The 14,305-nt window shown below is 37.4% G+C and overlaps 1 protein-coding gene across 4 annotated transcripts in view; it reads right to left on the bottom strand.

Moving 5' to 3' along the window:
• Positions 1-4,117: 4,117 nt before the first annotated feature.
• MPDZ (multiple PDZ domain crumbs cell polarity complex component) overlaps positions 4,118-14,305 on the bottom strand; it is an 89,046-nt gene continuing 78,858 nt past the window's right edge. For all 4 annotated transcript variants that reach the window (XM_086480483.1, XM_086480484.1, XM_086480485.1 and 1 more), the window contains 9 exons: positions 14,147-14,294; positions 10,949-11,035; positions 9,476-9,572; positions 8,777-8,820; positions 7,583-7,705; positions 6,537-6,641; positions 6,307-6,419; positions 5,103-5,226; positions 4,118-4,264 (listed from right to left, as the gene is read on the bottom strand). In XM_086480483.1, coding sequence (XP_086336609.1) covers positions 4,118-4,264; positions 5,103-5,226; positions 6,307-6,419; positions 6,537-6,641; positions 7,583-7,705; positions 8,777-8,820; positions 9,476-9,572; positions 10,949-11,035; positions 14,147-14,294 — 988 coding nt within the window. The remainder of the gene's footprint in view (positions 4,265-5,102; positions 5,227-6,306; positions 6,420-6,536; positions 6,642-7,582; positions 7,706-8,776; positions 8,821-9,475; positions 9,573-10,948; positions 11,036-14,146; positions 14,295-14,305) is intronic.

The raw sequence follows: 14,305 nt of genomic DNA, 5'->3' as shown, positions 1-14,305 counted from the left end.
GCCTGCTTAATTCACTTTATAAAAACAATTTGCTCCTGCAACTTAATAAAAAAATCTTGAGTTACAAATTAATGATCCATTTTGGATAATTCTGTTATTTTCAGCTGAGACATACGCAGTTTTCAGGACTGTTAGCTTATCAGAAATTATGCTCTTCTTTCTACTGAAATAAGAAAAGCAACACGTATTTTTTCTGCTCATTTCACGTGACCATTTTCACCGGGAGTAGAAAGTCCAATAATATTGTGGAAGATTTTACCACAGGAGAATGAAAACATACGGCAAAAAGTTAGGAACCTCAACTTAGTTAACCATCATCTCCCATTAGTAGGTATACTGTTCTGAAGCGTTTGAAATGGATCAGTCTAACCTGACACTGTTAGCATTTTCCCAAATATATGTGGCAAAACTTCATAAGCTAACACATAACCCTGCAACAGTGGCTAGGAACTAAAACGCATTAAAATCAAGATCTACACAGCTGTTCAGGAAGATGCATGATCTCCAATTCAGAAAGAAATTAAAAACAGCTTGTATATACACTGCAGGTGTTGAATATGCTAAGGACAACTGTGTTTGCAGTTTTAAAAGCATTTGTAAAGGAAGTGAAAATTTTTACCTACTCTTAGTAGTTTCAAGTGGTGCCTAAGACGAAGTGCTCCCTACATGAGTATTTTAGATGCTTCAAAGAATTTGTTTCTAAAAAGCAAGAAAAAGCTATGTGTGGGAAACCACTACCAGCCTTTTTCCAATGTCACTCTCACTTTGAGATAAGGCTTTCTTGGCAAAACAATATTAAAACTACTAAGTTCCTCTACATTACTTGTAAGTCTCTGTCAGTAAAACAAAGTATCTTTTTGCCACTTAAGAACAAAGATGACAACTTTTTTCTTCTTTTAGTTTTCTTACTTTTTTTTAGGCAAGCCCATGCCCAGGTCTACAGAATATACAGCTTCTTTTTTTCTTTTAAAAAGAGGCTGGAGAGGGTGCAGGGAAGTGAATTCTCAATAGCTACTAAATTCCACCCACTCTCCCAACTGAGAATTACCAATATCATTGCTTCCATAAAGAAGTAAAATCCAGCAAAGGAATGAGTAGGAAAGTAGCCATGCCAATGATATCTGCTCACTACCAAGAAATGAAATATGTGCATTCCCATGAGCCAGCTGTCTGTTGTCCAGACCCACACTTACAAAAGGGACAGTCTCTTTCATTAATACCACTTTAAGATTACTACTATTGAATAGGTGAGAGGTAAGCAGAGATCAAAAAAAGGACTGAGTATCTGAACAGACAATGGGGCTGGAGCTTTTAAGATGCCAGGCCCTTCAGCTCCAAGCCTGCCAAGTCCCATAGTTAACAGTATCACACGGAAAAAAAAAAAAAAAAAACCAAAACCAAAACCGGAAGACTTGGTAGAACTGGGAGCACCTTACATGGCTAAACCCTGTGATATGAAAGTTGCGTTGCATACCAAATGATAAAAGAAAATCAAACATCCTGAGTCCGCAAAGTTTATTATACCTCATAGTCCAGTGCATGCAGCCGCTGAAGCAGTGTTCACGCAACAGCTTTCCTGGCATGGGGCTCAGGGGAGATCCTGTGCTCTGAAGAAGCAGCATGGGTCACAGCTAAAAGCAAAGTCCCAGGCTCCATGGCTCACTGTTTTGATCACTGTTTTTGATTCCTTTGATGCCTGAAGGAATGCTTTTTAAATAGGCTCAAAAATGATTAATGCCATCTGTTTCAAAAAAGCAAGGCAGCTTCATATTAATTCCCAGACAGTTTTGGTATCTGGTCTCACGGATTTGCTAAGAGTTTGCAAGAGAAGATAAAATCTTAAAATCCAAAGCAAGTTCTATCAGATGCTTTAAGGTTTGCATGAAGAGTAATGCCTTTTTAAAAAATTTATTAAATCGTTTTGAATTAATCTTTCGCATCAGAATGAAAAATGCAAGCATGTCATTGTAAAGCATTCAGAAACACACCTGTGACTTTATTTTTTCATCATGATAATTTGCAATTTATTCATTTAAATCCTCCATTTAGACACAACAGCAGTAACAAAATAGCTGTACACTACTTCTGTTACAAATATAGATACTATTTAAAGTGACTTTACATACTCTAATATAGGCATTTCTCACTCTAACTAAGGAATAAGTACAGAAGAGCAATTCAATAACAAGAGCATCCAGTAATGGTACCATCTGTTTCTTTCATCTTAGCCTACCATAGTGTAACTTCTAGAATAGTTAAAGAAACAAAGAGGGTGGTTTTTTTAGTTAATTCACTTAGACATAGCTATCAATTTGTTAATATCATTTCACAGACATTCCTAATACTGTTTTTGTGTCCCACTAAAACAAATGCTAGTCTTTTGTATCTCCTCCTAATAATGGCCTGATGGCCTGACCACTGCCTGCATTTTCAGTTCAAATTTCTCTTAAATGACAACACATGGTGGCCTCCTTGCTACAATTTTTTTTTTGCTAATTAACACAAAGGGTCTTACTGCTAATTAGCATGCTAATTAGCTAAATATCTCTCTGCCTCAAAAGACTTGGCAAAATTTTTCTGCAGGAAGGTAACTCATGGGCAAAATGTGCTTTATCTGCCAGACTCCTAACAGCCAGTTTGAAGCAGCAAAGGCAGGCTACAATCAGCTAAGGGTTTTGGTGAGTGCGGTTTTTGGATAAAGTTTTAGTCAGGATCCCAGCTGGGGGAACTGAGGATGCTATTTAACTTATTGACCACACTGCTGGCCAAAGAACAGCCCCATGGTTGCATCATACTTACTAGAGACCGTCTTGTATTTGTGCCTCTAAAATTAATAACCCCAAAACAGTATTTGTGGCCCTCAAATCTCCTCTTCTGCTTTAGCTGATGCAGAAAGACCTTCACTGCTGTCTTATTACTAACCTCCACTGGAAGGGATTTTCAGTATTTTAACCCCCCTCAATTCCCAGTTTTAGGCCTCCTCAGTCCAAGGAGGACTCTACCTTTGCTGTTACTGATAATGGCAGCAACATCGTAACATCAACTTCTTCCACCTTGTCTTAACCAATATCCACAAGCCTCTGTCTGCAGCTAAGTAAACCTGCCCTCAGCAGTTTGTTCGTGGCTCTGATTCAAGCAGCTCGCAGAAATGTCTGCACTGAGCCTGCAGTTTATCTTGCACATTGGAAGAGGACAACCTTCGCTTACACACATGGCATATTGGGAAGGTTGCTTTCATATCCATATAGGCTAGAAAACACTACTATTATAAAAGAAAAGTCTAGTTCTTCTAATACTGTAATTGCTGGGCACTCTCGTTCACCAGGAGTATCTTCCACTAGCAAATGGATTTTTTGGCCCTGAGCACAAGTCCTCTCCTTTCAAAACAAACACACACGCCCCCCTGCCTCAAAAAAACCGCCAAACTCAGACCCTCAAACATAAGCCAAAATGAAACACAGTTTTCTTTTTTTTTTTTGAAAGAATTTCCATGACTTAGGAAATTTAAACACACAAACAGACAAGCAAAAAAACCCACCCAAGTCACACACCCAGCTCCTTCTACTTGGGCATTGTGAATTAATACAAAGAACCATCTAAGTCCATTAATCATCTGCCTCCAGATTACATACTTTTCTTTTCCCAAAATTCCGTATTTTGTTAATACTTTCTTCATAAGCTTGTTTCCGTTTTCTGACTACTGCTGCCCATGCCACCCCTTTGTTGACTTGGTGACTTTTTGTTTTTCCAATGTATTTCAAATACCTAAAGCCTCTTAGCAAAACATTCCAGTTTTGTTGTGTGGTTATTAATGCAAACATTCTTTTTTTTTTTTTTTTTTGGCTTACAAGCATTCATTATAATACTAATAGGAAAAATATCCATGTCTTTCCATAGTTGACAGAACTCCATCCCAGTGGTTTGACAGTAAGAGAAATACTTCTATTGTATATAAAAATACAGTTAAATGTTATTTAAATGTTATTTTTCTTTAGTGTTGTAACACAGTCCTGTGAAGCTGGAAGAGCAAGAAGGCTATATAAACATTTCCATTCTCTTTGCTACACGGAATGTAAATAATATAGTCTTATTGACCCTACCCCTTCGGGCAGCCAGTTCATGACAAAACAGTCAAAGTGACTGTTCCTTTTGTCCTTTTCAGAATAGTAACAGCTTCCTCATGGGTCACCCCTTCTAAACTCTGCCCATTCACAGCAATGATTTGATCCCCCCTCTTCAGGCGTCCATCTTCTGCTGCTGCACCCTGAAACGACACAATATGTAACTGCACTCATGCATTTCTTTTTCTCCCTGCCACACTGTTCTTATGGTCTGAATAAGATGGGTTCAGTGCATAAAACCCCATAAAACTTTTTTAATTTTCAATTATTAGAATACAGTCAACTGTAGTATAGCCTGCTAGTGCTGCAGCATGCCCTGCCCTAAGTTTCACAACATCTAGAAATCGGATTTACAGGACTTTTGTATTTCCTTAATCCTGTTCGTCCAGCTAGTATAACATTTCCACTCTGCTATCACAGAAGTGAAATTTTCAAGACCTGAAGAAGTTTTCAGTAACTTGTATAAGAAATTCAGTAATCAAAACCCAGCTCTGTACTTCAATTTACCAGAAAAGTTTGGGATTCTTGAGTGAAGTTTTCTCTGACTCAGTACTGCTTTCCTAGGGCAGTCCAAACTATCAAATCCAGGTCAGTACCTGAACTTCTCCAAAGGTCCAGACTGAGTTTAATTATTTTATCTTGGTCTACCTTTCAGACTCTCAGGCAAAATAAGTATAACACTCCCTCCTACTACTTGAAGAAAATACACTCTAAACATAAAGCAAGGGGGTTGTTTTTCTAAGTATGTGCCCAGTTCCAGTTTTGAGAATTGCAGAAGACGCTGCCATATGCAGCGTCACATGCTTCCTAAGATGATAACCTTCAAATGCTGCAAGCACATTTTCACCAGCACTTGCATTAAGCAAAAAAAGCTGTGAGAAACTGTAACAATCCTTTGGCTTGAAACTCAGGTCATGACTTAAGATAGTATCTGCTGTAAACTAACTAATAAATGGATTGACCGAACAAATTTACACTTACCTTTGCAAACACTGTCTTCACATAAATGGGTAAGTCTCCATGGGGACTGCCATAACCACCCACAATACTAAAGCCTAGGCCATCTGGTCCTCTATCCAGAGCAATGGTCTTGTACTGAGGGGGTCTACAAAAAGGAAAAAGCATTGCAATGTTGTCTTAACTTATGATTTAACATGCAGAATATTCTACAAAAAAAACACCTTTCCTTTCAAACTAAGCAATACATTTCCCTTTCCACTGTAATTACAAAGGCTTTTATTATAACTAACTGGCTGTTTTAGCTCATGTAAAACACTATAACTGTCTAATGTCCTTATTATTACTCAAAGGTAGCTATTTCAAACATCTCTTCCACCCAGCTTAGGGCATAGTTACAGCTACAACGTCCCACTAACAGTGTTTACAAGTGAAGTAAAGAGGCAATACCAGTACTTCAAACCTCCATAACAAACATCTACTTTAAAAATCCTGTAACCTATTACACCTCCTAAAAATGTCTAAAATTAGCCTCAATAGTTTATGTTGTAAGGTTTAACTGCTTCTCTCCCCCCTCTAATATATGACCCTGTATTTGTATATATGTGTTTAAACAGACCATTTGCAGGTATATTTCCCCACATATACTTTAAGAAATTCTGAAGTTCTATCTTTCGAAGTACGTCTGTGTGGCTAAAGAATCTCACTCTCTTTCCCTGTTCCTAGAACAAATATGCCTCAGATTTATGACAGTTTCAGGCAAAACTTGTTTAAATAGCTTTATCCTGCAGTATACCAGAAACAGTATAACCTTGTATACTAGTAAAGTTTGATGCTCCTGATAGCCCAATGCTAGAAAGCACATTATGGAAACACAACTACCGCTATGGAAAGGGTCTTGCTATTGAAGTCTGAGAAAAAACATTTCGGGTGTATCAATTAACCCCAGCTACCAAGGCTCAGTGAAACAAAGGAGGCTGTATTTACAGAGATGAAATCAAATCACATCATAACTCTACAGCGGGGCAAAATAAAGCAGCACAGTAAATCACATAATGAAAAACACAGAAAAGGACCTATGGCCTACAGGTCCCATGTATTTAAAACACGTAAGCCATGAATAAGTCAAAAAATTCATCCATTATTTGCTAGAATTTTAAAGTTTTTTTAGATTGAGTTCCACCTAAAATAATAGGCTACAGAAGTTGTATATTCTACAGGTACTGACCCTAAATCATCCTGAAAAATGCTGGTTGAGGTTAGCCCCACAAATGAAAGATTTGACGTAGGTGGATCCTGCTGCTGGCCAGTTATGACACTCACTTCTCCTCCAGCTACAACCTAGGAATAGAGTTCATAAACCAGTAAAATGAGAATGCTGACACTGAAATACTTCATTGTAGCAGCTGGCAAAATAGTATTCAAAAAATATTCCAAATGTCACTGAAGATTTTTTACCTGCAACTCAATAGTGCCTGAAGCATTTTTTAACAGACTAACAGCTTGGGAGTGAGTCATGCCCTCAGTAGATGCTCCACAGATGCTAACAATCCTGTCCCCAACCTGGAGAAGAAAACATAGAAAATCTAACTAACGGTAAGTTTAGTTAAGCAGATTTATTCGGCACTTCCTTTCAACAATGGCAGATTTGTGTACTGGCATTTAGCCAGATTTTATCAGTGATATAGGGCAGGAAGAAAGAAACTAGTAACTGTTCATGGACATTATCTTTTGAAGGCAAATCATCTTTGAACTACATAAACACCAAATATTAAGGTAGAAAATTCAACATCACAATTAGCAAATTACACTGGTTTAGTGTATTCAGTGCAAAAAAAGCAATGATGCTTTACAGAATTGATCCTAACATTCTAGAAATATACAACATGTAAAAGAGAGATGCATTTTGCACATCACCTGAAGACAGGCATACTGAAGTAGTAAATTATCATCAGACATTATATGTCTGAAATCATCCTGAAATAACAACTGTTCATTTTTCAAGAAGCGCAAGTCAAATTCAACCACCTCTGGTACAGATTGGATACAGTATGTAAGTGCTGTATCAGACAAGATCTCCCACTTTAACTCAGAACCTAAAAAGTACTGTCTCTATCCTAAGACAGGCAAGCATAGAAAACATGAGAGACACAACAGACTGCATACATACAGTTGCAGGAATGACCACCACACCCATCAGTGAAGCTCACTTACAGAATCCATCATTCTGAACCACTCTTTCTACTTTTAGTTTTCACAAGCTGACCACCTTTATGATCCCAGATTGCTTTAGGACTTCCTTCCCTGAGTTAGTATCTTCCAGCAATTACCTTTTACCATGCTACCAATCTGAGTTACTATTTTGCCAATTCAAACAGCAGAAATTCTTGTCACAAGCAGAAGCACTTATGACTGCATCATTAAACTGCTAATTTATTGCCTGCCTAGGGTAATTACTGTGCATTACCCATGCGATCTTTACAACCTTCTTAACAATAACTTACTCTGAGTTTCTGAGTCTGAGCTGCAACTCCATTCGGATGCATCATGGCAATAAATATAGGAACATCTCCAAGAGGACTTCCTACACCTCCAGCAATGCTCACTCCTAGTGAATCTGCAGGGCCCTGTTATAGTCATGAAAAGAGATTAGATTCTTCTGGAAAGGAAAAACACAAACAGAGAATTGGAGGCTTATCTCAAAAAATTACTAAAGCCCTTGTCTTACGAAAATCAGAATTCCTATGTCTCAAGCCATTTTTTAAGCTAATACAGTTTGCAGCATTTCAAGAAAGCACAGAGAACACAATATACGTTTCTTCTATCAGCGGTAGGAAATTTGCAGACTTAGTTGTATGTTCTATCTTAACCAAACTAAATACTTACAGAATTAATGTCAGCATAGAAAGTCTGGGCAAAGAAAACTGGATAGATGGGATTGCCTGTCCTTAATATTCTCTGCACCAGTCTCCTGCTATTAATCTCCCAAAGACAAGAATTAATCTTTATGCTCCCCCTAGTGTCCTACTGCTGAAGAACAAAACTAGCTGCTTGATACTGTACAACACCCTACTACCTAACTGCAAGAACTGCTATTGTAAACTGATATTTGAAGTTTCTACTGTAAAAAGAGTATGGCTAAATACAATCCATGTCACCAGGTGAACTAGACGCCAGGCAAAGTCAAATAAAATTAAGTATTTTGGACTCTCAGAAGCAATCTGTGACTCAGATCTCATGCTCCTGTAAATAAGTTGACTGAATTTCACAGCTGAAAACCTGGCAGCTGTTATGTAAGAGCCTGCCCATTAAAAATATGTGTGAAGAAAAATATGACGTACCAAACAATGGGCTTGCAACTTTGGTACAGCTCCCCTGACTTCACTAAAACTGGATTTAACTCAGTTTGATAATAGTCAAATTAGGTCCCATTATCTCTTACTAATCCTTCCTCCTTTTGCTTTCAAAAAAAGTTTACAAAACGTGATAGCATAAACTGTACTGATTTTACATTAAAATATAGGCAGTGGAGATCATACAGTCTTGACCTGAAAAGACAGGCAAATGAATTATCTACTGACACATCAATTCCTCTCAAAATAACTCACAGGGCCAGACTTCTTAATTTCTGTAAACACAGCTATTGACAACACTACAAGACCTGCTCCTGATATATATCACTTCATTCTGTAACTTACCTTTTTTATTTCAACTGTTCTTAGTCCCTGTATTTCAGAAGTTGCTGATAAATGAATTTTAAAAAAGAAAAGTTAAACTGAGTATCTTTAGGAAACTTTTCCATTAAAGTTATCCAAACCACTACGATGATTCTAACTTTCTGTTGGTTTATTATAGGCATACATTTCAAGCAGATTCGGAGAGTAGCTGTCATTAAATGAATAGGATTGAAGTACTTCTAGAATGGGTGAAAAAGTCATTCATTCTCTCCATTTAAATAACTTTTGGAATAAGACTGCTAAGTATGCTCAAATAGAATAGAAAAAATATTATTTGCTAGCAATACTTTAGTCAGAAGTAACTTTGTTCTGAATTTCAGCACATGACAGCTACTCCACAACTATTCTAACTTAACTATACAGTATCTGGATTTCCATGAATGAGACAGCTTGACTGAAGAAGTATTTAGATTAAATAGAGAATTATGGCTCAACTTAGATTCTCAATATCTGAACTGCTGGTCTAACAAGCTGCTAGTTTCTTTTCTAAAAAGTTATTCAAAGATATATATAATGTACCGTACAATAACCACCCCTGCAGTGTATTAATATCTAAGGAATCACTTTCAGGCCTACTGCACATAATGACAACATTTTAGAGAAAGATCTCAGCTACCAGTTCACATGTATAAAATACTAAAAGCACCAAAGAAACCTTACTTGTACTCTTCTTTAGGCCACTTTCAAAGACTTCAGGTGCACTGGACCCAGAAACTGGGAAACTGAACGATGAGAGACTGCCACTTCCTTCACTGACCTAAATACAGCATTAGACTGGAATCAGAGAGCAGCTTCAGATACCCAACTGATAAAACTGTAACCCACTATGTTCAGCGGATTTTGCTGTATTGTACTTTTTCTGTGCTCAGTTAAAGCTGACACAGTGCACCTCCATGTATTTCTTGGTCACTCTAGAGGGCTCCTTGTTCAAAACATCATTAGATCAACAGAGATCTCATGCCTACAAGCCCATGCAACACTCTGAAGTGCTGCTTCTGAGGGCCAGACTGTGCCTTCTATCACTTCACAGAGATCTTCTGGTGCTAAAGTTAGCCATGATTATCAAGGTAGGGCCAGAATACAAAAGACAGATCTTTACACTTCTCATGTGTACTCTCATGTTCACCCACCGTGTCAGCTAAACTAAGATTAGGCTCTTCACTCAGCTTCACCTGCATGGTTTCCAGAAAGATTTTCACTATACCCGCAGGGCAATGTAAAGGAACAACACAGCTCCCAGTGAGACTAGTTCACTGACTGTTACAGACTCTTCAAAACATTCAACATTGTGAGCTTCTTCTTACTTAATTTAGATTAAGACAGCCCAGAGGCTGTATATTTCCATCTTGTTTGGCATTACCCATTTTGAAGAGAGCCTAATGTTTCAGTCTTATCCACTCCTAACCCACTCACTTGAAACTGTTTAATTATGATTAGTCTTTAAACTATTTTTCTTCAGTACTTGATGATCTGCATACCTAGTTTATAACCACTTTGTAATAAAAGTTCTAAGGTAACTTCTCAGCTCTCAGAAATATAGCTCCTACTGGAGAGAATAATAATCTGAACCGCTACCACATGCAGGATGCATTCAAGTGCAGAAACTGATGCAAGTTTGTAACACTCCACCATTAGGCCAACAATAAAATAAACAAACTTGACAGAAGCCTGATGGAAAGGGCGCAGGTTTCCTGCTTCTGAGGACCAAGATTATGGTAAGAATATGCAAGGAGTGGAGAAATTCACGAAGTTTACTAAAACAATACTCCATTGCGTGCCAAGAACTCCTAAAGTAACAAAGAGGTTTCAAATCCACTCCCAGCTTCTCATATTGATGAGAATGAGAGCACTCTCTGCTTCCCAGACTGGAGCCATAAAAGCCAGACTCAGGTAACACGTCAAAGCCATTTATGGATTACATTTTTGGCTGGATCATGTCTTTAACAGATACAATATGCTAAAGTGAACACACAAAATGGTTACCAAAAATCTGCAAAGTAGATAAAAACTACTTTTCTTCATCTTGGATCAGGTATGTGGAAAATCATTGTCATCATAAAACTAATCCTTTTTATTTGCTTTCATTATTTAACCATTACTTCTTCCAAACAAAACACTTTTATAGTTACAAACCTGGCTGCTCTGGGATGTTCTCCTCTCGGAGTGGAATGGACCAGCTTTTATTCTTCCAACCTCTAGTCTTACCGTACCTAATGAACACTAAAGAACCAGTCACTTATAACACATCTCTTCTGTCTACAATATTAAAACCTATGACAAATATTTAAGTCGCTTATTGATGAACAAAAGAGAAAAAAAGAAAAAATATGTGCAGAGAGGAAACAATGGGCTAACAACTCTGCATTGAGCACTGAGCAGACAAAGCACACTGCAGGATCAGCGCCATACAAAATGAGTACACCATGATATTCAATACTGAGCAGTACTTTTTGGATTAACCAGTATTACAATACAGATGCGAAAATTACACAAGTCTAATTCACTGAGTAGTTTTGGCTCCCCAACTGTAATGTCAACATACATTTTCAAGATGGTATTTTTCAAGGAATAGTGAAATTGACTATTTTCACAATAAGCACTACAAATAGTGTAACACCTTAAAGTATTAATAATTATTTCTGTTGATATGACTGAGAACATGGTATTTAAACTGGTAGTTAAGTCATCTCTCTCCTGCTCTTCAAATTACTCTGGATCCGTAACATAGCTAAAAAATTTTGGGCAGGAGGTTTTCCAAACATGTATCTGCAGTTTAAGTGACCTTTCTGCATCTAACTCCCAAAAGGAAGCTCGGTGATACAGGCAGTTTGGAGATTAGAAAATCCTTCCACTACTCTTTAAATTTTTAACTATACTATTAGGTATTTACATGTCTGCATAAAATGCACATCTCTGAAGAAAATTTACCCTGCAATCAAATATTTAGAAACCAAGACAGTAGGCTGATTTTGAAAACAGACAGGTAAGTTATTATCACAAAAAACATTTAGAAAACTGGACTTCCAAAATAATACAAGTAGTGATGAAAGACAACCATATATCTGCAACATATTCAAATACAGAAATTCTGAAGTTTTGTTGTTATTTTGCTTGTCCTGCTTTCTTCCACTGGGAAGTTGTTAGTATGAACTCCTGTATCCAAAGAACTTAGTATTACTTAACAATGCCTTATTTATCATGCTTTAGCTGTATTATGATAAAAGAGGTTCATGTATTTGTCAGAAAATTTACAGTAAAAAATAGACCAATACATCAAAGCCAACAACAGGACATATCCATCCAAGTAGGGTTTCCATACCTCATATCCTGTTGCTATTCTCTTAGGGATGACACTAAAAGAGATTTATTACTAAATTGCTTTTTATTTTTTAAATAATGTTGACTTCTCTGTGTCTTGCTAAAGACTTGATCAAAGCTCAAGCAAAACATCTTTCCTGGTTGTATGAATTGACTCATATTAAACCACACAGATGGACAACTCATCTACAATGGAAAATTGAGGAATTATGTACCTAAAATTACCACATCCTCACATAAAATGCAAACCCACAAATAAGATTTAAAAGTTATAACACGTGAAAGTGGAAGGTAATACTTTCCAACTGAACTTGTGAATTCACATTCAGTTTTATTACAGTTTTCTCTTCCTGAAATCTCCCATTTGACAAATCTGTGAGTCAAATGAGGGGAAAAAATGCTCAGCTTTTCACAGGTTTTAGGGATACTTAAAAAGAAACACTTCCAAGAAAAGGCAGAATTCAGACGGACAACACATTCTAGTACTCATGCTATTTAATATACTGGGATATTCCAAAGATTATAAATAATTTTCTAGGAAAATACACTTCAGGCAGTTCAAGACAATTCACTCCTAGATCTTAGTCTCGTGAATGAAAACAGAACTGACACCTGAACTAAAAATGGCGACTGCCTATGTACGAGTGATCACGCTTTACTCCATTTATACTGTGCGAACAAAACAGAATCATTAACAATCATAACATCAGTCGTTAATGGAAGTATTTTAAAAGCCTTATTTCTCAGGGCTGGGACAATTAATTACAGGTACTGTTGAGTGGGATGAAGTATTTAAAATGTGAATATACAAATGATAAGTAGGAAGTAAGAATCTTCAATCAGATACATCAAAATGCTTGCCAAAATGAAAGAAACTTTCCATATAAAATGGCATTTATTTTAGATGAGATATAAAAGTGCAAAATATGAAGAACAGTCCTCAGATAAAATAAAGTATAAGGTAAGAATGGAAAAGTACTATTACCCCAGAAGAGTATATTAATGAGTTCATTGTCAGAACAGACCCAGTTCTGGCATTCTCACTTACGGGCACATGCTGAAAACACAGAAAAAGTGTTCCTACCTCCCCTTTCTAAGCCTTAACCCCCGCTCCCTCCACCCCCTCGCCCCCCCCCCCCCCCAAAATAAATAAAAAAGCTTGAGGAACTGTTCAAGACCTGGAAAAATGTATCTTTGAATGTGAGTGCAAAGAAGCATGATTGTGGGTCTGTGTATCCAAGAGTCAGCTATGAGTAGTGGCTGTTAAATTTTTTCCAGTGTAACTGGTTTCCATTGGAAAATGCTGACTTGATGGAATCCTTACCAGGCAGCAGGACTGTCTCAAAACCCTGGATGGAAAACAGACAAGCTGGCTGACCAGCTGGACTTCCTGCCAGACCACAGGAAATGTTGTATATCTGACTTCATTCTGATCTGGAAATAGGGGGAGGACATCGGAAGCACAAGATTTATTGAGAACAGAAATTCTGGTTCCAAGAGCTGCAGATAGGAGTTTACTTCAATTATCTTTGTGAGAAAGTAATTTCTTTCACTAGATGCCTTGGTCACTGGAAAATGCATTACAGTATTTAATGGATGTAAGGTGACACTAGACATACAAAGAAAAAAAAAAGTTGAACATTATCAACTATGACAGTAATCACTTTTTGGCACAACTACTCTGATGAATTCTCCATCATTTAATGTATTTTCCTAAAAATGTGAGATAGTTAACCAGTTATCAGTTTGTTGGAGACCATACAGTGTTAAGTTTTAGCTTGTTCCACATAATGGTCTTCTACTGCCCTGCACTATGGCACTGCACCACCACTACCTCTATTTTCATCAGGCAAAAGTATCAAAATCTGAATGCAGGAAGCTTAAATTTGAACCCACAACTCATACTCACTGACATCTCAACAACAGTCTGAACTCAGTCTGAATAAAACTAAAGCTTTCAAAAACTCTGGATCTCAGTCCTTCACTTTTATCCACCTTCTCTTTTCCCAATACCTTTAGCAGAGCTGCAACAGCCTCTTGGTTAGCATTTCGAACATCTTCTCCATTCACTGTCAATATCTGGTCTCCTTGCATCAATCTCCCATCTGTATCTGCTATTCCTCCTTTGACGATGTCTGACACAAACACCCCCGTATCGTTTCTGCAAATACA

This window comes from Leptosomus discolor, chromosome Z (genome assembly GCF_034619465.1).
Source record: "Leptosomus discolor isolate bLepDis1 chromosome Z, bLepDis1.hap2, whole genome shotgun sequence".
In the NCBI taxonomy this organism is placed as follows: domain Eukaryota; kingdom Metazoa; phylum Chordata; class Aves; order Leptosomiformes; family Leptosomidae; genus Leptosomus; species Leptosomus discolor.
The sequence above is the reverse complement of the archived record's forward strand: the minus strand, read 5'-3'. Positions and strand labels throughout refer to the sequence as shown.